Source organism: Penicillium samsonianum (genome assembly GCF_028829775.1).
Source record: "Penicillium samsonianum strain IBT 33392 chromosome Unknown utg000001l_segment0_segment0, whole genome shotgun sequence".
NCBI lineage: Eukaryota > Fungi > Ascomycota > Eurotiomycetes > Eurotiales > Aspergillaceae > Penicillium > Penicillium samsonianum.
Genome location: NW_026643259.1, coordinates 3,058,441 through 3,077,975, shown reverse-complemented (window position 1 = coordinate 3,077,975; position 19,535 = coordinate 3,058,441). Strand labels below are relative to the sequence as shown.

At 48.5% G+C, this 19,535-nt stretch overlaps 8 protein-coding genes across 8 annotated transcripts; 2 read left to right on the top strand and 6 right to left on the bottom strand.

Annotated features, from left to right (window-relative positions):
• The first annotated feature begins 313 nt into the window (after nucleotides 1–313).
• On the top strand, nucleotides 314–3,404 carry N7471_001172 (NCBP1 family protein). Its single transcript, XM_057273893.1, has 7 exons — nucleotides 314–439; nucleotides 504–598; nucleotides 683–789; nucleotides 846–1,113; nucleotides 1,169–2,064; nucleotides 2,122–2,303; nucleotides 2,359–3,404. The coding sequence occupies exons 1-7, from the start codon at nucleotides 379–381 to the stop codon at nucleotides 3,216–3,218; spliced, it is 2,469 nt and encodes an 822-aa protein (XP_057142072.1). The 5' UTR covers nucleotides 314–378; the 3' UTR covers nucleotides 3,219–3,404.
• A 468-nt stretch (nucleotides 3,405–3,872) lies between these two features.
• N7471_001171 (C2H2-type zinc finger protein) lies at nucleotides 3,873–5,515 on the bottom strand (the record flags this gene model as incomplete). The annotated part of the gene is made up of 4 exons (XM_057273892.1): nucleotides 3,873–4,289; nucleotides 4,401–4,574; nucleotides 4,650–4,703; nucleotides 4,781–5,515. The coding sequence occupies 4 exons, from the start codon at nucleotides 5,513–5,515 to the stop codon at nucleotides 3,873–3,875; spliced, it is 1,380 nt and encodes a 459-aa protein (XP_057142071.1).
• A 2,145-nt stretch (nucleotides 5,516–7,660) lies between these two features.
• On the bottom strand, nucleotides 7,661–9,990 carry rcoA (uncharacterized protein; the record flags this gene model as incomplete). Its single annotated transcript, XM_057273891.1, has 8 exons — nucleotides 7,661–7,685; nucleotides 7,739–7,814; nucleotides 7,871–8,003; nucleotides 8,060–8,530; nucleotides 8,601–9,136; nucleotides 9,203–9,528; nucleotides 9,604–9,685; nucleotides 9,870–9,990. The coding sequence occupies 8 exons, from the start codon at nucleotides 9,988–9,990 to the stop codon at nucleotides 7,661–7,663; spliced, it is 1,770 nt and encodes a 589-aa protein (XP_057142070.1).
• A 1,183-nt stretch (nucleotides 9,991–11,173) lies between these two features.
• Nucleotides 11,174–12,296, top strand: N7471_001169 (sterol desaturase family protein; the record flags this gene model as incomplete). The annotated part of the gene is made up of 2 exons (XM_057273890.1): nucleotides 11,174–11,442; nucleotides 11,513–12,296. 2 exons carry the CDS (start codon nucleotides 11,174–11,176, stop codon nucleotides 12,294–12,296), a joined length of 1,053 nt encoding a protein of 350 aa, XP_057142069.1.
• A 637-nt stretch (nucleotides 12,297–12,933) lies between these two features.
• Nucleotides 12,934–14,085, bottom strand: N7471_001168 (N5-glutamine methyltransferase family protein; the record flags this gene model as incomplete). Its single annotated transcript, XM_057273889.1, has 2 exons — nucleotides 12,934–13,738; nucleotides 13,796–14,085. 2 exons carry the CDS (start codon nucleotides 14,083–14,085, stop codon nucleotides 12,934–12,936), a joined length of 1,095 nt encoding a protein of 364 aa, XP_057142068.1.
• A 280-nt stretch (nucleotides 14,086–14,365) lies between these two features.
• Nucleotides 14,366–15,411, bottom strand: N7471_001167 (uncharacterized protein; the record flags this gene model as incomplete). Its single annotated transcript, XM_057273888.1, has 3 exons — nucleotides 14,366–14,560; nucleotides 14,609–14,867; nucleotides 14,918–15,411. 3 exons carry the CDS (start codon nucleotides 15,409–15,411, stop codon nucleotides 14,366–14,368), a joined length of 948 nt encoding a protein of 315 aa, XP_057142067.1.
• A 631-nt stretch (nucleotides 15,412–16,042) lies between these two features.
• N7471_001166 (uncharacterized protein) lies at nucleotides 16,043–16,521 on the bottom strand (the record flags this gene model as incomplete). The annotated part of the gene is made up of 2 exons (XM_057273887.1): nucleotides 16,043–16,293; nucleotides 16,491–16,521. The coding sequence occupies 2 exons, from the start codon at nucleotides 16,519–16,521 to the stop codon at nucleotides 16,043–16,045; spliced, it is 282 nt and encodes a 93-aa protein (XP_057142066.1).
• Nucleotides 16,522–17,582: 1,061 nt separating this feature from the next.
• N7471_001165 (uncharacterized protein) lies at nucleotides 17,583–19,175 on the bottom strand (the record flags this gene model as incomplete). Its single annotated transcript, XM_057273886.1, has 3 exons — nucleotides 17,583–18,523; nucleotides 18,596–18,914; nucleotides 18,990–19,175. 3 exons carry the CDS (start codon nucleotides 19,173–19,175, stop codon nucleotides 17,583–17,585), a joined length of 1,446 nt encoding a protein of 481 aa, XP_057142065.1.
• Between the last annotated feature and the right edge of the window lie 360 nt (nucleotides 19,176–19,535).

Genomic DNA, 19,535 nt, shown 5'->3' with positions numbered 1-19,535 from the left:
ATCGGGCTCGGCTGGTTCCCCGGTCCTCCGACTTACCGGCCATGAGCTATATGTCATCCCAGTTCTCAAGCAGACGATTTTCTTTACTTTTTTTTTGGTAGTGATGCGTAAAGAATAAATGGCAGTTGAACAGTGTAATTGTGTACTGTGTACGAAGGAAGGTGGAATGTATTCAATTCTACACGTATTGTCCGATGTAACTAGAGATACTTGAAGTACGCAGGGGCAACGGGTCCGGAACTTCAATTTCCCATTCCGAGCTCCCCATTCACCTCAAGCTCTCAAGCTGTCACCCTCGCTTTCCATTTTCCCAGGATCACTGTATCTACGATAAAAATCTGGTATTATACTGGCTCATTGGATTGATTCCAGAACATAATGGCCGAAAACGACCGTCGAAACCAGGGCTACAGGGGTGGGCGCAAACGCCGCTACAGAGGTGAGAGACATGGATCTGACAAGCTGCCCGGGCAACACGCTAACTTGGCTTGTGGTTCTCACAGAGGATGATGACCTTGATCGCCGCCCCCAAAGGCGCAGATATGAGGAGCCATTGTTCGTCCAGGTCCGACGGCAGTTGTTGACCATCGCGGAATCAGTACGGGCCTCGTTTTTTTTTCCGCCGCGCGCATTGCGCTCTACAAATGGACGACATGAACTAACGCTTATGTCTCATTGATAGGCTGCTCGCAGAGCAGAAGATGACGTCCAGGGTATTGCGAAGACAGTCACGGATAACTACGACGACGAGGAGATCCGTCGCGACTTTGTCAACATCGCCCTTGATCTGTACGTGTCGGTGTACTCAATTCACTTCGGAATATTACTAACTCAGATATGTGCAGCGTCCTCGAGCAACCCATGAAAATTCCTTTTATTGCCGGCACGGTCCTAGTCGCACATAGTCTCAAGCCCGAGCTTGGATCGGAGGTTTTGAGCAAGGCAGCTGAGGCCTTGCAGAAGTATATTGATATTGGCGCATGGCGTGAAGTCAAGCTTCTTATTCGCTTCCTGGGTATTCTCCAGCCGATCTATGAGGGTGACGGCATCTTCCCTCTTCTGGAAGAGCTGTTCGCTCGTGCAGTCGATCTCCAGACTGCCTCTTCGGAAGATGTAAGTTGGATTAATTGACCCGTGATTATGAACCTCGTCTAACGGCATTTCTCAGCTTCTCGGCCTTGAATTGGTGAAGATTATTCAGTTCACCATTCCTTATGTCATGCTGTCTCCCGCCACTGGCTTTGAGGCCCAGGCTTCCGCGCTTCTGGAGAAGACCGACATTATTGCATCTACGCCGCACGCCCTCGTCGATTTGGTGAACACATTCAGCCCCGAGGAGAACCAGGAAGCAGCTGGTCAAAGTGTTATCAGTTTGATGCAGACTCAACTTCAAGGGGAGGCCAACCAGGGCTGGGAGCTTAAGTGCCTTCCTCGTCCTTGGAAAGACGTCCAGGACACCGAGACAGATGAGTCCAAGTCTTTCGAATCGGTGACCAAGGTTCCTTTCCCCACGATCACTGTGCCTAACCCTGTACCGAATGGCGCGCGTCCTCTCTTCCCGGAGGTCTACCTTTCGGTGTATGCCAACCAAGAAGTAGACACCGTTCCCGCGATCACAGACATATCCTCTTCGCTTATTCGGGACGCACTGGTTGATACTATTAACCTCCTTGACTTCAACCGTGTTGCTACGGCCAAGTTCCTGATCGATATCGACTGCTATTTTACCTCTACCACATTCGTGAAGCGTGCCACGCCTTTCGACCGCATGCGCGAGCTCATAGGAGAGGTGCAGCCGTGGAAGCCCGAGGATGTGGCAGTGGACGCCGTGTTCTCGCAGCTATTCCAATTGCCAGCGTCGGAGCACAAACTCGTCTACTATCACTCTGTTCTCACCGAGTGCTGCAAGATTGCCCCTGCGGCAATTGCACCAAGTTTGGGCCGTGCAATCCGATTCTTGTACAACAGCCTGGAGACAATGGATTTGGAGCTTAGCAACCGTTTCCTGGATTGGTTCGCTCACCACTTGAGCAACTTCGGGTTCACATGGAAATGGAGCGAGTGGTAAGTCGAAAATGTCAGCTTCCACACGTAGTAATCAGTGATCTAACAATTTCACAGGACTGACGATCTTGATCTGCCCGCCATTGATCCAAGAATGGCGTTCATCCATGGTGCTTTGGACAAGGAAATTCGGTTGAGCTTCGCCCAGCGCATTAAGGGAACTCTCCCTGATCCCTACCCCAAGTTGATCACAGCAGGCAAAGAGAAGGATACTCCCGAGTTCAAGTATTCCTCTGAAAGTAAGTTTACCTCGTGACCAAATGGTAGAGAACAGTTGCTAACTAGAGTCTCCAGTGGCACCTTACTCTAAAGAAGGACAAGAACTCATGCAGCTTATTCGGAAGAAGGCTAGCGACAAAGAGATTCAGCCCGTCATCACCGCCATCGAAGACCAGGCCAAGAGCCAAGGCGTCGACGACCCCAAGATTCCCTCGACAGATGCTTTCGTAACCTCACTCTGCTTCGTCGGATCCAAATCGCTCTCTCATGTCCTGTCATGCATCGAACGGAGCAAAGATCGTCTCCTGGCCATCGGCACGGAATCTCAGCACGCCCGCTGCCAAATCATCACCTCCGTCATGGACTACTGGGTCGACCAGCCCGGTATTGCCATCAACATTATCGACAAGCTGCTTAATTACACCATCCTCAGCCCGCTCTCCGTCCTTGAATGGGCCCTCTCCGAGTCTGTGGCGGCAGGAACTATCCTCTCAAAGCCCCACGTCTTCGAGATGATCTCCGCCACCGTCGGCAAGGTCACCAACCGCATGCGCCAGATCGTTGCCGCCCGCGCCCAGCCCGGCCTCTACGAGCCCCAGCTTAGCGTCATCGATGAGACACTCACTCGTGAGCGCACAGATATGCAAGCCCTCTTCAAGTACATCGAGGACTCCATCGTCTCCATCGCTGCTGGAAGCAACGACGAACAGATGGAGCGCGGCGATGGCAGCGGCAATCTTCCCGAGGACGCCATCATCCGCCAATGGGGCCGTCGCTGGCTCCGGGTGTTCCGGAGAAAGGCTGCCGTCGAGGAATCCTTCATCTCTGATGCCCTGGCTAACGCTACTCCTCTTGGCACCCAGGCCCCGCCTGTTTCTGAGCGGGAGGATGCTGCAGATGGAGATTTGGATATTGCCGATGCCGATGCGCAATAGTGTCACATATATGGATGCCATCTCGATCAGGTATCAGCTTACGCATGCTGCGTTCTCGCATTTGATCTCTTTGAACTGTTTCATTAAATGACTTATGTCCCGGAGAGCCTTTCCTTTCCTGCTTTTTTTTTTCCATCTTTCCTCTGTATTGTACACTTTAACTCCGGGTCTTCGAATAAGGCCGACAGAAATATGAAAATCTCTCTCCGATTATTCCAAGTAAACCTCTCTCGAATCATTTCGAGACGTTATTGATCTGCGGCCTTGCCGACCTACGTAACTAAGTTGTACAGAACTAAAAAGAAACGAAAAGAAACACTCCCCAAGACCCTGTTGATTCAGCCGTACAACCCTAGCACGGGGATATCCCAAGTCCAAAATATATATGAAAAGTCCTCATGAAATCGTGTACATCTTGATAAACCCTAAAGGAAAAGAGAGAAATAGAGAGAGATAGAAAAAGGGTGAGAATAAGACATCCAACCCTGGATCCCCTTCCTGTGTACCGCGCATTTCTCAGGACCCCCAGAAGAAAATAAGATAGAATAAAAATAAAAAGGGAATTAGCAATGGGAATCACAGGGGAATCAGCAAGAAATAAGACCAGGCGATATAAAAAGAGGAAAGAAGAAGATAACCCGAGACAAAACCCAATCAAGGCCCATGAACATGACCATGACCATGACCATGAACCCTGCGATCAATGTAATAAGGCTCCCCATCATCGCCATCACTGCTAGAAGCATTATAAACGGAGAAGCCATCCTCAAAGCTCCCGCGGCGCATCTGCATCTGCATCTGCATCTTCGAAATACCCTCTTCAGACTCAACAGACTGTATTCGATCCATGGAGTCACAGCTACTCTGTGCATCAGATCGTTTTGTTGTCGAGATTCGCCGGTCCTTGCCACGGCCCTTGATGCCCTTGTTGCTATTTTTGTATAATCCGGCGAAATATATCCAAAGCTCGCGGTCTGCCGCGTTCATGTTCATCGGTCCGTTCTCGCCCATTTGCGAGAACCGAACAGTTAGATTGTGGAGTGTGGCTGCGTGGAATTTGTTTTGGTGCGACTGTTTTTGGGTAAAGGGTTGGTTAGCTTGGGTTGGTTTAAACGATGGCGATGGATGTAAATGATGATGTTGACATAGGAGAGGAATAAGGAAGGGAGGACAGGGACTTACCTTGAGGTTGCCTAACTGGGTGAACTGTTTGCCACATTCATCTAGACGGCAGTCAAACCGTTTCGATTGATCATGGGTGAGCTTGTGAGCGCGGACGTTGCCTCGCTGAGCGAATCGCTTGTGGCAGATTTCACATTGGAAGGGCTTTTCGCCCGTGTGTCGCCGCTGATGGGTCTATATTTTAAATGAATGTTAGTGTCTGCCTCGTGCGTCGTAATCACATGGCGCGGCAGCTGTTGATGTGCTTACCTTGAGGTTGCCTTGCTGCGAGAAGCGCTGCCCGCATGAGGGCTCCTTGCATACCTGCCACATCCAAAAGTATTAGTGGCTGATCCTAACACTAAATTCTGTTTAGATAGAATTATGATGTGTGTACTCACAAATGGCTTGTCGCCCGTGTGTGCCCTGATGTGGATGTCCAGGTGTGTTTTCTGTGCGAAGCTTTTGCCGCAGCCTGGGAGGCTGCAGTTGTACTTACGCTTCTTGCCTGAGCGTGATAGGCCTTCGTTGGCATGGTAGCAGCGCGGTGGTGTGGGCGAGGCAGTCGGGTAGGATACGGGGTAGGCCTGTGCTGCCGGTGCTGCCAGATGTTGGAGTGGTGGCAGCGATTGCTGGGTCGGTGACGAAGTATGCTTGGCCTGGATTGCCTTCATCAAAACATCCACGTTGGTTGAGAAGGCGATGTCAGCGGGGGTTTGCTTCGTCTCGTTTGTTGCCCCGACTGGTGAACTATGACCTCCAGTCGAAAGCTGCACCCGTGGACCATGGTCGGGAGTAGACTTTACTGTCTGGCTGATGGCGTTCTTCGCCGGGCGAATCTCTGGAAGAGACTGCAACGGTTGTTCCGTTGTAAGGCGCAGTGGTTGCGGCTGTATTGGGTGCTGACTAGGAACAAAGTATTGCTGATAGGGATTCGAGTGTGCATGTGTGTGACCCACGGAGTGACCGAAGCTGTACGGCAAGCTACTTGGGGTCTGGTAAGGCAGCGAGTATGATGCTGTTTGGTGCGAATAGAAGGGAAAGTTCTGGCTCATGGTCGAGTCCATGCGTCTGTGTGCAAACGCACCCACGGCATGGCCAGGGAACTCATAAGAGACGGGCTCTGCGGTCTCCATCTTGGTCACTGTTCGAGGTCTTCCTCTCTCAGTATCTTTCAGAAAGGCAAGGATACCTTCTTCCTCCGGATCTCCCACGAGATACCAATGTATCTCAATGTATACTTGTCCTCGGGGTGTGCTGTTTTTTTTTTCTTTCTGTGTAGTCTTTGACTATGTTCTGAAACCCAATCCCCGGTGGTATTTTGGTTCTGGCTGGCAGCGAGTTTTCAAGAAGAAGCAAGGATAGGGAAAATAGGCAAACCGGCCGGCCAAAGCACAATCTATAGATCTGGATATGAGATGGAGAAAGAAAATAGCAAATATATGCAGGTCATGCCGTGAAGAGCGAGGAATATAATGATTGACAACTAGCGATGATCTTCCGCATCGACCGTGGCGCCTCCCGATCTAGATATACCAGGGCCCAATGTAATGGCGGGGGCGACAGGGGGAGTCAGCCGGTGAGAAGATAGTTAAAAAGCCCCATTTTGATCGTCTGTATGACGTTTAGTAATAAAATAGATAATGGGTGTAAAAAAAGGGGGAAGAAGGGCAGTTCAAGGCCAGAGATACATGCAATGTACTTCCGTACTGTGTATACCAAAGTGTTTGATTCGACGATCTCCGTGGGGGATCCTGGGCGATTGAGGCGACCTGACTCCACCGGGAAATATGAAAAAGAAAAAGAATTCAAATCAAATCGGGGACGAACTGGAGTTCCTGGGGTTCCTGGAGCCCTGGGAGTCCTAGAAGCCCGAGCCCTGGCCCTGCCCTGAAGCACTGGAGCATACAGGTGCATTGCATGGTCCATGAGATGCATTTTGGATGCATCAATTTCCTGTACCACGAGGAATAGTAATTCTCATTAGTGGTAATGTATTTCGACACATTCGGTGTGAAAATGTGTGTCAGTCACACGGGGAAGATATACTCGCAGCCGCGACTGGCGACGAAAGCCTTCTCGTTCCCCTACTTCTTCCATTCCTCGTACTCTGTATATTTTTGTAACTGATATTGCTGAAGAGACTGACATCTGTCAGACTTAAAATCTCTCTCTCAAAAAAAAAAAGAAAGGAAACACGCAAACTCATCGTGCTGTGCATCTCACCTCGAGGAGAACGGGCCGGGCCTTCAAATGAATTCCCAAGTGGACCGTGATCGACCTGCAGTCGACATGTAGATTATTCAGTCGATCTCGGAGTCAGCAATCGCTCAATGGCCAGCTGGGCCGTAATTACGAGTACTAGGATGCGCCATCCCGATAGTCGCCAATAGTGTCCGATCTCAGCCCATCGAATATCCCAGTTAGCCGCCCAAGGCCCTGGAAAATTCAGTCGGGTGATCTGAATCTCCTCTTGGAGACCCAATCAAATTGTCTCTCTCTCTTTTTTTTTTGGGGCAAGTGGGAATCCATCCCCCCCCCCCCCCCCCAATAGGAGGAGTCAGCCCGGGCTTTGGTCTTGTCTCGATGTACGGAGTATTTCCCCCCCTTAAACTGCACCAAATGGCTTGGCTCATGGGTTCGTTCATGTTGATCATGGCCACTCGTGGCCTTAGCTCCATACTGGGGGCGATTCGGGAAGTGACAGCCATGGCAGTCTGACACGAGTGGTAACCCTGCACGTCCTGCGTCGAGATGAGGTATTGGGACTTGTCGAGAATGGTTCCTGCAGGGATGCGACTAGTCCTCACGAACTACTTCCTGAATGGGCGAAGGCACCTAGACTATGCATGCGCCGCGTTAAGCCTAGATCGGTAGGTGCTATGATGAGATTTGGATCAGCATTGTACATCTCCGTAGGGGATTTGAGGTGTATATTACCGTCTCCACAAAATGTTCAAAGTATTCATATTCGGAGTATTCGAAAAGTGAGAGGCTCTGTGGTGATTCAGACGGACAGGGATGATGTTGTTGGGAGATTCAGCTCGTTCCAGAATGCCCGTGTCACCTTTTTTACGTCTACAACATACTATGTACATATGTACATAACTAGTTACTACAACACACACAACCTATACCAGGTGTAGAGAATGGCAATTTTGGAATTGAAAAGGAGTTCACGTATACACCAAAGTGTATAAAGTGAAAAAAACAAAATTCGGAATAAATAAAGCCCATAACCAAAGCAAAAACGTCATATTGCGCCCAAAGGATCAACCCTTTCATCGTCCAGTGTACGCCGAGTATCTAGAAAAAAAAGTCAGCTTATGATCTGAAACACAGTCAGGAAAAACACTCACCTCCAGATGCGTGCACGCATGTCTCCACTGCCGGTCGCGAACAGGTTGCCAGTAGGACTGGGTGCAACCGAGATGACTATTTGGAGTTAGAGTTAGAGATGACAATGCAAGTCAAGATTGAATGAAACTCACCAGAGTTCTTGTGGCCTTGAAGCATCATCTGGGCATTTCCAGTCACTGGGTCCCAGAACTGAACACCACGGTCCTTGGAACCACTCATCACCCAGGCACCGTCGGGTGTCAGGCACACACTGAGAACAAAGTCCTGTATTGTAAAAAGTTAGCTTTTTTCTGTCAGTCTCAAGTAATCTCAGATCTAACCTTGTGGCCCTCGAATGTACGAATACACTTGCCGCCCTTGATGGCACTGTGAGGGTGCATGCCCCGGGGAACGGTGAGCTCCCAGAGCTTGATAGTCTTGTCCAGACTGCCACTGACAAGGTCACGGCCATTGGGCGCGAACGCGACCGAGTAGACACTGTCCTTGTGGCCATCTGGGTTCTCCAGGCGCTCCACCAGGTATCCAGTTGTAGTGTCCCAAACGCGCACGCTCTTATCCAATGAACCGGCAGCCACGTAACGGCCATCTGGAGACATAGCCACAGTAGTGACACCATCCTCAATGCTAAGGGTGTAGACAAGCTTGCCATCGAGAATATCCCAAAGGCGCACGGTCTTGTCTCCACTACCAGAGGCAATGAAGCGACCGTTGCCAGCAAAGTCCAAAGAGTAGATGTCCTGCTCGTGTCCACTGAAGATATGCTTGATGGTGCGCTGGTTGATATCCCAAACCTAGAGCCAATCACGATTCAGTCAGTGATCTTCCCACATGCTACTTAGTTCCATATAATCTGAAACTTACCCGAATCTGCTTATCCTCAGCACCAGTCGCAAGATATTTGCCATCCGGACTGAAGCAAACGCTGCGAATGTACAGGTCGCCGTCCTTGTCGACGTTCTCATCCTGAAGAGTGGCCACATTCTGACCGGTGGTCACGTCGAAAATTTGAGCCGAGCGGTTGCAGCCCGTAGCCAAGTACTTGCCATCACGGCTGAAGCGCACACAGCAAACGACGCTATCGTGGTTCAAATGATGCACCAGTTCCACATCGAGGACACGCTGGACCTCGGGGTTGAACACGGCGTACCAATCGGAACCCTCACGCTTCTGCGACGGAGGCAAATCATCGGGGTTCCAGTTTGCCAGCATGTTTCCCGGACGTTCAGCTGTGCGGCCGAGAGGGGGGTTCGGAGGAGTCGGGCGAGGGATCTGAGGGGACGCACGAGGATCCGGGTAGGCGATGTGCGTTTGCTGGGGGGTACCGGGGCCTGGGGGAACGCGACCACGGCCCTTACCGGGGCCTGGGGATGCAGTAGGAGGTGGAGGCGGGCCATAGCCTGGGAGAGGAACGATCCAACGGGTCAGCGGACTGGGCGACGACTTTCATAAACACAACGACATACCGTTCACAGCAGCGCCAGCCGGATATCCTCCAAAGGAGCTCTGCTGGGGTTGCGGTGCGCCAGGCTGAGCGACCGAAGCAGGCTGTTGAAGGGGATGCTGGGGAGGCTGCTGATCCTGGGGGAGGGAAGGTGCAAGACCGGGGCCACTACCTGGTGGGTTGGTCATGATACCGCCAAACAGATTGCTGGGGCCGTGGCCCAAGGCAGGTGGGGGAGCCTGGGAGGGAGCTGTATGAGCCGCAGGGGGTCCGCCGATGTGGGAAGGGATGGTTTGCACGCCACGCGATTCAAGTTCGTGTCGCAGCATTCGAATCTCAGCTTCATAGCTATAAAAAAGAAGAGAAAAAAAAGGCGATGTCAGAGAAGGTAATTCGAGCTCTCAAGAAGGAAAAGGGACGAACTCTTGCTTGATCTTGATCTGCGCCTGTTCCAGTTGATAGACCTTCTGACGGATCATCTCCATCTCCTGGAGTTGACCAGTCACTGCATGATCTGTCAGTTAGATAACATTTCAGCGAATGTCAGAACCCATGGAGCTGCAGTCACTGGGGAAATGAGCTGGCAGCTGCTTGTATGAAATGATTGGATAAGGGGAAGGGAGCTCAAGGCGCAAATGGCCTGAGCATAAGAGAGGGGTACCCATATGTTGAAAGGGATAGTAACATACACTGATGCTCAAATTCACCGGTGTTTCGCGACTGGCTCTCAAACTCCTGGCGCAGTTGATCCAGCAACTCCGTCAGACGGGAGTTGGGAGCAGGCACCATCCCGCGATGAGCGTTGTACATGGTAAGATATTTTTTTTTTCTTCTTGTTTTTCACAAGTCACAGAAGGGCAAAAGCGATGTTCGGAGGGCAGATCTAGGTCAGCGAATGGGATCGCAACCAAGGTTTTGACCTGGACTCAATGATCTTGATCACTGAGGCTTCAATGCTTGGTGGATAGCACCACGCAGCTAGCCACAGCGATAGTGGGCGATACAATATAAGCTGGGAGATGAGAATGGGGGTGTAGCGGTAAGAGGGGTGGAAGAGGCTGGCAGATGACACTTTAAAGCGGGAAGGTTTGAGTTTGGGGGGGAGGGCGGCAGTGGTTGACGCGTGAAGCGAGGTCATAGGCGAGAAGCGCGGGTTTTACCGTAGACACACTTTTTAATCTACATAATATAATACTTTGTATAACATGCAAAATGTTGAAGATGACAAGATCAATTGATGACAATTAGATGAGTACTATTTACATACAGAAATTACATGCAGAAATTAAATCAAAATGTCTTAAGATTTTTGGTCCAAAGTACTTTTGTAGAGGGCTAAATGCGTACATGTACATCCATAGGCCCAGATCGTGAGGTTCGCATAAAACTGGTATTATTCCAATAATGACACCCGGAATACGGAATACTTGGATCTACACCCGCAAGTGCGGGCAGTGGAGGTACCTCTGAGTACGGGAAGAAGTGGAACTGGCCCGTGCAGTACCAATTTAGTATTGTGGTTACTTTATGATTCCAAGGTTGGATTGTGTAATGTACTTTTTGTTATTGCCTGATAGCCAGGTTATGCTCCAGGCATCAAGGCATTAAGGCATTAAGGTATCAACTGTGGCAAACCAGGGGTTCTTTTAAAGTTTCTTCTTTTTTTTTTCTTAGTACAACATACGAAGTACTCTATAGACCATGAAGATATATATGAAGTGATAAAAACAAGGAAATATATAAAAAAATAATCTAAGTACTTTTATATACTATATCACTATCCACTCATAAGATAACTATATAATAATCCCGCATCAGACCATTGCCCCTGGATCAATTGGCTTATTAAGAAAAGGTGGCATCGCAACGGCTGTGGCGGTTCCGCGCTGGTGTGACTACTTTGTTATTCGCCGTCTCCTTTTTTTTTGTTCCTTCAAGTACTTCCCATTCTTCCCTTTCTCCTTGCCCCCACCTTATCTGTGTGCCCTCAATCATGGATATCATTCTGGAATTATGGGACACCTTTATTGGTGATCGCCTCTATTCGACACTCCTCCCCACCTCGCTCTCCTCGTCCGTCTCGCTGCCGGCCTTCGTCAATGCGGCCGCAAACACTTCAATGGCCCTTTTCGGTCCGGAACCCTATGTCTATGAACAGGCTACACAGATGATCTACCTGGAACCCTCGAAATACGCATACCTGAGTGCTTGGCCCCGGAACAACATCTACCGTCAATTTACAAGCTTTTTCCTGATTACTTGGTAATGCGCCAGTTCCTTGGAGATTTCCATATCGCCACTTTTTCCGGCACAAGAACTAACACTCAATTAGGCTGTTTGGTCTTCTCGTCTACTTCTTGGTCGCAACGCTTTCATACGTCTTTATCTGGGACAAGACAACCTACAACCACCCCAAATTCCTCAAGAACCAGATCGGTCTGGAGATCAGACAGGCCATGGGCGCAATGCCCCCAATGTCCCTATTGACAGCTCCTTTCTTCGTTCTTGAGGTCCGCGGATACGCCAAACTCTACGACACCACCGCCGAAGAGCCCTTCCCGTTCTACAGTCTTATCCAAATCCCCTTCTTCATCTGCTTTACCGATTTCTTCATCTACTGGATCCACCGTGGCCTACACCACCCCCGTGTCTACAAGACCCTGCACAAGCCTCACCACAAGTGGATCATGCCGAGCCCTTATGCCTCGCACGCCTTCCACCCGCTCGATGGCTGGTCCCAGAGTGTCCCGTACCATGTCTTCCCCTTCATCTTCCCCCTGCAGAAGTTCGCCTACGTCTTCCTGTTCGGCTTCATCAACCTCTGGACCGTCTTCATTCATGACGGCGAGTACGTTGCCAACAGCCCCATCGTGAACGGTGCGGCCTGCCACACTATGCACCACTTGTACTTCAACTACAACTACGGACAGTTTACCACTCTGTGGGACCGACTGGGTGGCAGCTACCGCAAGCCCAACGAGGAGCTTTTCCGCAGAGAGACGAAGATGGGTGACAAGGAATGGAAGCGACAGGCCAAGGAGATGGAGTCGATCCTCAAGGATGTCGAGGGCGAAGACGATCGCAGCTACTCCTCCGACAAGAAGAAGAACCTTTGAAATGACGGCATCATATTCTTCACGACTTCACAATGCTTACTTGGTTCTAGACTACAGGGATCAATCGAGACCCATTGCAGAGCTCCTCGATAGACGGGCTGTATGTCTTCGCTTTCTTTGCCTGTGTTTTGGGTTTGGACTTTTGCATCTCCCTGTGGTTTCTGCCATTTTTTTACGCTAATTCAAGTACATTAATTCACCTTGTGCATTTCTTATCTGTTTTAATACCGCCAAAACTGACCGCAAGCATTCTTGCCTGCTGGTGGCTATCCCATTCTGTACATAATGTTCATTTTTTTCTTCTTTTTCTCTATGGGCGGTCCAAATGCACTTGGTTAGGTCTTTCTTAGGACTTCCTGTACATTTTTCTTATATGTTGGCACGCTCCTCCAAGGCCGAAAATCCATGCATATATGTACGATACTTTTGAATCTATGAAACAAGAAATACCAAACTAGTTCAAATTTATTCATAAGATCGAAATTAATATTGAGAATCATAATCCATACCCATCTTCTGTTTCCATGGAGTACTGTAGCCCCGAATATTCAGGCATCCCTTGGAAGAATGGCCGGCTGAAACCTAATAGACCAGACCACCTGGTCTTTGTCTCAAATGATGGGCCACCTTGCGCTCGCTATCGGAGAGTCTGTATGATAACACCTCGCGATCCGTCAGTCGCATGGAACCCATTATCAGCCAAATCCTGCTCTCGACTCGGCCAGACCTCCGCACTGAACTGCCCGGATTCAGCAGAAGCAAGTCGCCTGTGAAGAGCAACCACTCGATTGGCCTGGTGAGAATCCCCACACTCCAGCACCGTGAGCTTGGCCCTCAACTTGAAGGCCAGAATGAGAATGCGGTGGTAGAAGATATCCTCAGGCATGCAGTCTTCCATCACGGAGCCCGAGTATGGAGGCACAAGTGCCAGCTTGGGCTCAAAGCGCCGTACACTGCGCGCAGTGGTGCCGTTGTGGAACTCCGTTTGGGATATGTACGGCGGGTTGGAGATTAATAGATCATATCCGCTTTCTTGGTCGGGCGATGAGATGTCCGATGCTCCAAAAGTAGGGATTTGAGTCTGGAGTATTGACTCAATGGACGGTACTAAATTATCGCTGCCATGTCCGAGGACATCGGCGCGATAAAAGCGAATGTCTGTGCCTGCGCTGGGTGCCAACTGGCCCAGTTGCAGGTTATGCTCAAGGTTCTCCTGGGCTAGGCCTAAGGCCGTAGGACTGATGTCCACTCCTGTTATCTCCAGCTGCTGGAAATGAGCAAGTAATGCGTGCAGAAGAAGTGGTATGCAACCTGTGCCAGTGCAAAGGTCAATGACGCGCAAGGGTCTCGCTTGGTTGGGAGACTTGGACTTGTCATTACGGTCCAGGGCCATTTGACGGACTAATTTGGCCGCTTGATACGTATATGATTCAGTTTCTGGCCTACAAAATGTTGTCAGCAAGAGATGTCGCTTTTGAAAAAATATCTGATAGGCAGACCTTGGGATCAGAACGCCTCTTCGGCAAAGAATTTCCAAGTCGCCAAATGGTTGATCTCCAAGGATATATTGGAGAGGATATCCTCTAGATCGCATCTGACACATAGATCTCAATCGGCTTCTCCATCCTGCCTTTGTTGAAAGAGACTGGCTATCGCGAACTGCCCGCTCGCGTAGCCAGCGAAGTTCATTGCGAGCAGAATCGATTGTGCGGCATTCTTTGAGGAGTATGGGTAAGAGATGGTTTTCCCGTTGGGCTTTTAAGATGACAGAAAAGGGGATTCGGGGCATTATGGGAATACCCGGGTGGTTACATGTAGTCAAGGAACTTTGGTGCCAAGAGATTGCACCCGTGCCAAGATATATATACATTTATAGAAAGGCCTCGGGAAATATTAACATCTAATGGATTTGATCTACAAATTAAAGACCGGTAGATAGACAAGGAAATCATCTGGGCATAATAGCAATGTGTCTTAGCTAAGAGTCAAGGTATCCTAGCTACCTAGCTATCTATAAAAAAAAAAAAAAAAGCCATTTGAGCAAAAACAACCCAACCAGAAAATCATATTTATCCGACACAAAGCGTACAAGTCTCTAGACCAACTGCTTCACTCAACATGTAACGACAGAATAACTCCACCGGTGCAGTCTTCTCTCGCTCGAAGCTCCACAGCTCTGAGTATTGTAATGTGAGTTGCTTCCCATCATAAGAGGCTTGGATGATTCGGCCGTGCTTAAAGCCAGTATATGAAACGAGCAAAAGCTAATCATATATTAGTATATCCTGAAATAATTATAGAGAAAGACTTACGGGATGGATATCGGCTTTGCAAAATCGGCCACGAACCACTCGGGGGAGCATTAGATTTACAATAGCCTTCAGCTCATGAATGGTCAGACTTTGATCTTCGGCACTCGCATATGCACTCGAGGAGGCTGCAATAATGCAATGTGGCTTCGTGCGGTTGCCATTATCCCAAGGTCGGTAAGCGCAATGCACTTTCCAAAAAAGATTGGGTCTGAAATACTCGTACGACGGGGGGTCACCTTCCTTCCACCCTTTATCCCAGCTAGAAAAGGTCAGCACTATTACCAAGTAATATCTTGAATATCCACCTACTCAAAGTACTCGAGATCAGTGAGGGAAATTAGATAGAACCAGTCCCGAAAATTCGCATCATTTGGATTTCTCCTTCGTAATTGGGTAAGTTGCGAGTCAACATATCGATAAACCTCTAGAGCATTGTCATAACACCCGCAACGAGTGAACTCCTCATAATATGCTTTATGCCTAGACTTCGCGATGGTAAGTTGCTCCTTTTCGTCCGCAGAGAGCTCTTTTGCCTCGTCTAGAAAGTTACCCAATGTTGGTGGACAATCAAGCATAGCAATGTCCTTTGGATTTCCGATTGGATATTTGTCAAGAACTTTCTCTGGGCGTGGCTGGAAGAAGCAAGGGTCGAATTGCAGTTGTCCATCGGATATTTCCACTTGGGAAGCTTTGACCCCGAGAAGTTCGAGGTCCTCGACAGTGAGAAATATTGACTGATAGTCCTTGAGTTTTAGGTAGAGGGAGTTGAGGACATGGCCTTTATCTTGAGATTTGGAATCCATGATGGGGTTTAATTTAGAGGTAAATGATAAACGATGGAAGGCAAAGTGATGAGAAGTGAGAAAGTAATGAGAATACACATTCAAACATCATTTTGATCAGAATAGGACTGGTTTCAAAGAAGCTTTGAACATTCCAAGGTTATGGAAGAAAAGCCTTTTATACTCTGTCCTTGTATATTTAAAAGACACACACTATGTCTTGGATTATCTTTTCCCTCAATTTTATAGATGAAAAGGCGTAAAAACCGTAAAAGTCATTGCGTTCAACGATATAGTCGGCTTTACGAGATCATCCCAATAGAATAAACGGAGAGATGTCCCTTAAGCAATTGGATCTAATATCCAGCGTTCATCTTATATGCTTCTAAATCTATTTGAGCGATACTCTATTACATGGATTTTCATAGAAATCTACGGGTTGACAATCGGGTCCGATTTTTACTAACATTACATGTATAACTCTACGATGTATAATCCCTTATTTAGATACACTTGATTTTCATCCAAGTGTTGAGAGAACGCGTTTATATTTCTCAAAATTTATGTTTTACATGGGAAGTGAAGGGACATCATACACCTTGACTGCATTATCTTATGATTGAGAGAGAAAAAAAACCTCCGGCCCAAGAAACTACGACTCCCGCATTATCTTATCACCATCCTTGCCTGGCGAACTACAGGGGCTTTGGGTGGTTTCCACCAGGCCTGGTTCGTCCTCAATTGCGAGCTTCCCTACGAGGTCCTCGCAGGCACTGCCATCGTTCCTGATCTTATCCAGGAACTGAAGCATGCGCACTGCTTCAGACCGAGAGACATGCTCGAATCTCGAAAGCAGACCAGGATCCACACCAGGGCTACCCTGGGTAGTGGCAACTGGGCTCACTATAATTATTCACAGTTAGCATATATCCTGGTTCTTGTATATCGCAGTTTGCACGCACACCAGTTGTCTTGGATCCCCCAAGTATATAAAAAGCGAAACCTGATGGTTTGCCTTGATGATCTTGTGAGATCAGCAGACATCTACGCAGTCGTCAGAACAAAATCATTGGGCATAGAAATGATCAGGCTTAACTCACCGGCGATTGACTCCCCGCCATTCTTGATCATGCATCATCCATGCAACCATTTCTGCTGTCTCTTGCCACAGAATTTTCGGATGTTTGGCTTGGTCTCGCCGTCGAGATTTTGCCTCGAGAATAGCAAGGATCTCACTAGTGCTTTATGCCAATTCCTTTTAGGTAGCCGTCGACGCGTGCGGTCATCTGGTTCTCGCCGAAATCAACTTTATCAAATGGAGGACGATTGGAAGACTACCGGCACTGCACGTTGGGGATCGGAAGTGTAAGAGCTCTGAGGTATTGCAATAAAGTATCATTGACAGTCTGCTCGTCCTTCGTAACTGCCGCATATGGCACCTCTTCACGTTCGGTGGCGATTGTTGACCTTCGAATGTTGATTTCGGAGGGTTTTGTGGTTATGAAAGTGTGGAGGGTTTGTAAATTGGAGTGGAATGCATGGGATTAGAGTTGATATTGATGATTGGACAGGTGAGAGGTGAGAGGTGAGGAAGAGGTGAGAAGGTGAGAAAGAGATACATCTAAATGAGGAACCTTGGAAGGAATACCAATAGTATCAATCAACCTTATAGCCTTGGAAGGGAAAGAAGACATCTAATTTCTATCAAAATTTATAAAATTGCAATAAAAAATCCTATTAACCAATACTAGGTATGTGTATCTCTCCTGTTAGACATGTACATATTACACAAATGATGAAGAAAGCATTCATATAGAAGGCCTGTCCAGAATCCGATTGCAGTGTCCATTACTGGACCAGGCCCCCGAATCCATATGCGTCAGGACCTAGCGGCCTATAGCCTATATTCTTGGACCGTCATGTGTGATCAGTCAAAGCTATGTGCAGTGCAAAAGGTGCTAGAAACACAAAGATTACAAGGATATGTATGCAGACTGTACTCCACATGTACACTGCTATATTTGGATCAAATATTGAATCATTCGCTGTCCATTTCATAACACATAAGAACTAGATAATTGAGACCATGACGGAAAAGAGTTCTAGGTATAGCCTTCCCAGACTCCAAATACACCATAGTATGCAAGACATATATATAAGAAGAAAAAGTACGTGATCATCCAAAAGAGATTTTAAAGAGCCAGAAGAGCCCCTACTCCGGCAAGGCCGACAGCCAGGTGTTTCGGCATAGTGGTCGCCCTAGGAATGGCCATATTCCCAGTGGCAGAAGCCGTGCCAAAAAGGCCGGTTCCTCCATGCGGACCTCCGATGCGAGCAGCGGCGCCACCGACTGGCGCGGTAGTCACTGGGTTCGAGACTGCAGTCGCGCCGGGGACGGAATCAGTGCCAGTCCCGATCTCCAAGATATCATTCTCCGTGGTGTTGAAGTTGGTGCTGGCGAGAGAGATCTCATTATTGGCGAGATCGTATACCACGTACGCACTGCGAAGGAACGTATCTCCCAGGACTGCCGAGCTGCTTCCCGCAGGAACAATACCGAAAATGCAGGCCCGCTTGCCGTTCCGGAAATAGAGATCGCCAACATCGATAATCATCTCTGATATGTCCACGTTAATCGTCGGGGATGAGAACGTGTAACCGAGGGTTATGCTCTGCTCTGCCATGCTGCATTCAACATAGCCAATGCCACTGTCCGACTCGTAAGATACCCCGAGGTCATCGTAGATTTCCTTAACAAGGGGGTCCGGAAGGTACGTAAGAGAACTTCCCGAGTCCAATAACACACCCGCGGGAATGGAACTCGAAGAATAGGTATTTTTGCCGGAAGAATTGGTGAGGGAAAATCCAGTGAGGGCAATGATGAACTCCGAGTACTGTCCGCGGACCTTCTGGATGGGGACTGTTTGCAGGGCGCCGTGGTATTTCTTAGTGTTGACTCCACCAAACAAAATTGAGCCTGTGCTCGCATCTAGGTCGTTCAGCCAAAGACTGTAGGCATTTGATTGGATTATTCCTTTGTTGACCATTGTCTTTGGTAGGTTGGCATATGCCGATTCTCCATTTCTGCCAACCTGAACTTCATTCGCAGTATATCCTATACCCAGCACACCCTCTGTACACAAACATCCATGTCAGATCTGTGGTAATTGGCGTTATATCGTTATACCGGACACAGATCACTCACCTGAAGAGCCAGACAAAAACCCAATGCCAAATTGGAAGTCTTTAATAGTTGTGCCCCCGATGGTAAGAGTATCGGTAACATAATCTCCGACGGCGCCGGATCCGTCGGCATAGCTGATATTGAAGTCCGAGTTCACAAATGAATATGAAGAGGAAGAGCTCGAGTCATAAGTACCGGATTCGGTGCAAGCGTCTATGCTGGATGTACAGAGAGTAGAATTTGGCGTATTGCACCACAAATCACTACTTCCAGTGTCGAGAACCAGACGTACGCTCTGTTCCGGGGTACCCAGAGTGACATTACAGAAGTATAAAGTTTCCTAGGCAGAAACATTAGTATCAAAGTTCCGTAAGATTATATACCTATAAATAACATCAATTGATATCATGTGTACCTCATTGTCCAATGCCGAACTGACTGTCGAACGTTTCCTCCTTGCTTGATCTCTAGCGACGGGATCGAGAACATCCTTTCGTTGAATATCCATTTGCACCACGGCGGGGTTATCTCTTCGATGAAGGGTTATGCCCCAGACTGGCAGCACCAGGCCAGTGACCAATAGGATCCATTCATTCTTCATGATAGCGACGATTGTCCTCCCCGATTCGGTCCGAAAGTGAGAGATCAGGTATTCGTTTTTTTTTGTTTTTGAACTGCTTAAGAGATGATGTCCTAGGGGTGGGTTGGATTGGTGAGTAGCGAATTGGAGCAAGTTGAAGGAATTGGAAGAAGTTTTGAAAGCAAAAGCAGAAGTAAAGAGGGAAAAAGAGAAATGAGTGTCTTTCCAGTGGACGTGCCAATGGGATGACTATGGTACTCGGCTCCAACCGGATTACCTAGGTATACCTAATCTACTAGTAAGCAGAACCATACAAGATCTGTATTCCAGGGTTGTATAGAACATATTTCTAGGCGGAAGTCTGCAAGTGCTGTCGTCACC

What these genes read in the sequence shown, in the direction of transcription:
- N7471_001172 (XM_057273893.1), top strand. Translation starts at nt 379, where the DNA reads ATGGCCGAAAACGACCGTCGAAACCAGGGCTACAGGGGTGGGCGCAAA. An exon ending in AGACTGCCTCTTCGGAAGAT is followed by an intron (nt 1,114 to 1,168) that starts GTAAGTTGGATT and finishes GGCATTTCTCAG; the next exon opens with CTTCTCGGCCTTGAATTGGT. An exon ending in GTTCAAGTATTCCTCTGAAA is followed by an intron (nt 2,304 to 2,358) that starts GTAAGTTTACCT and finishes TAGAGTCTCCAG; the next exon opens with TGGCACCTTACTCTAAAGAA.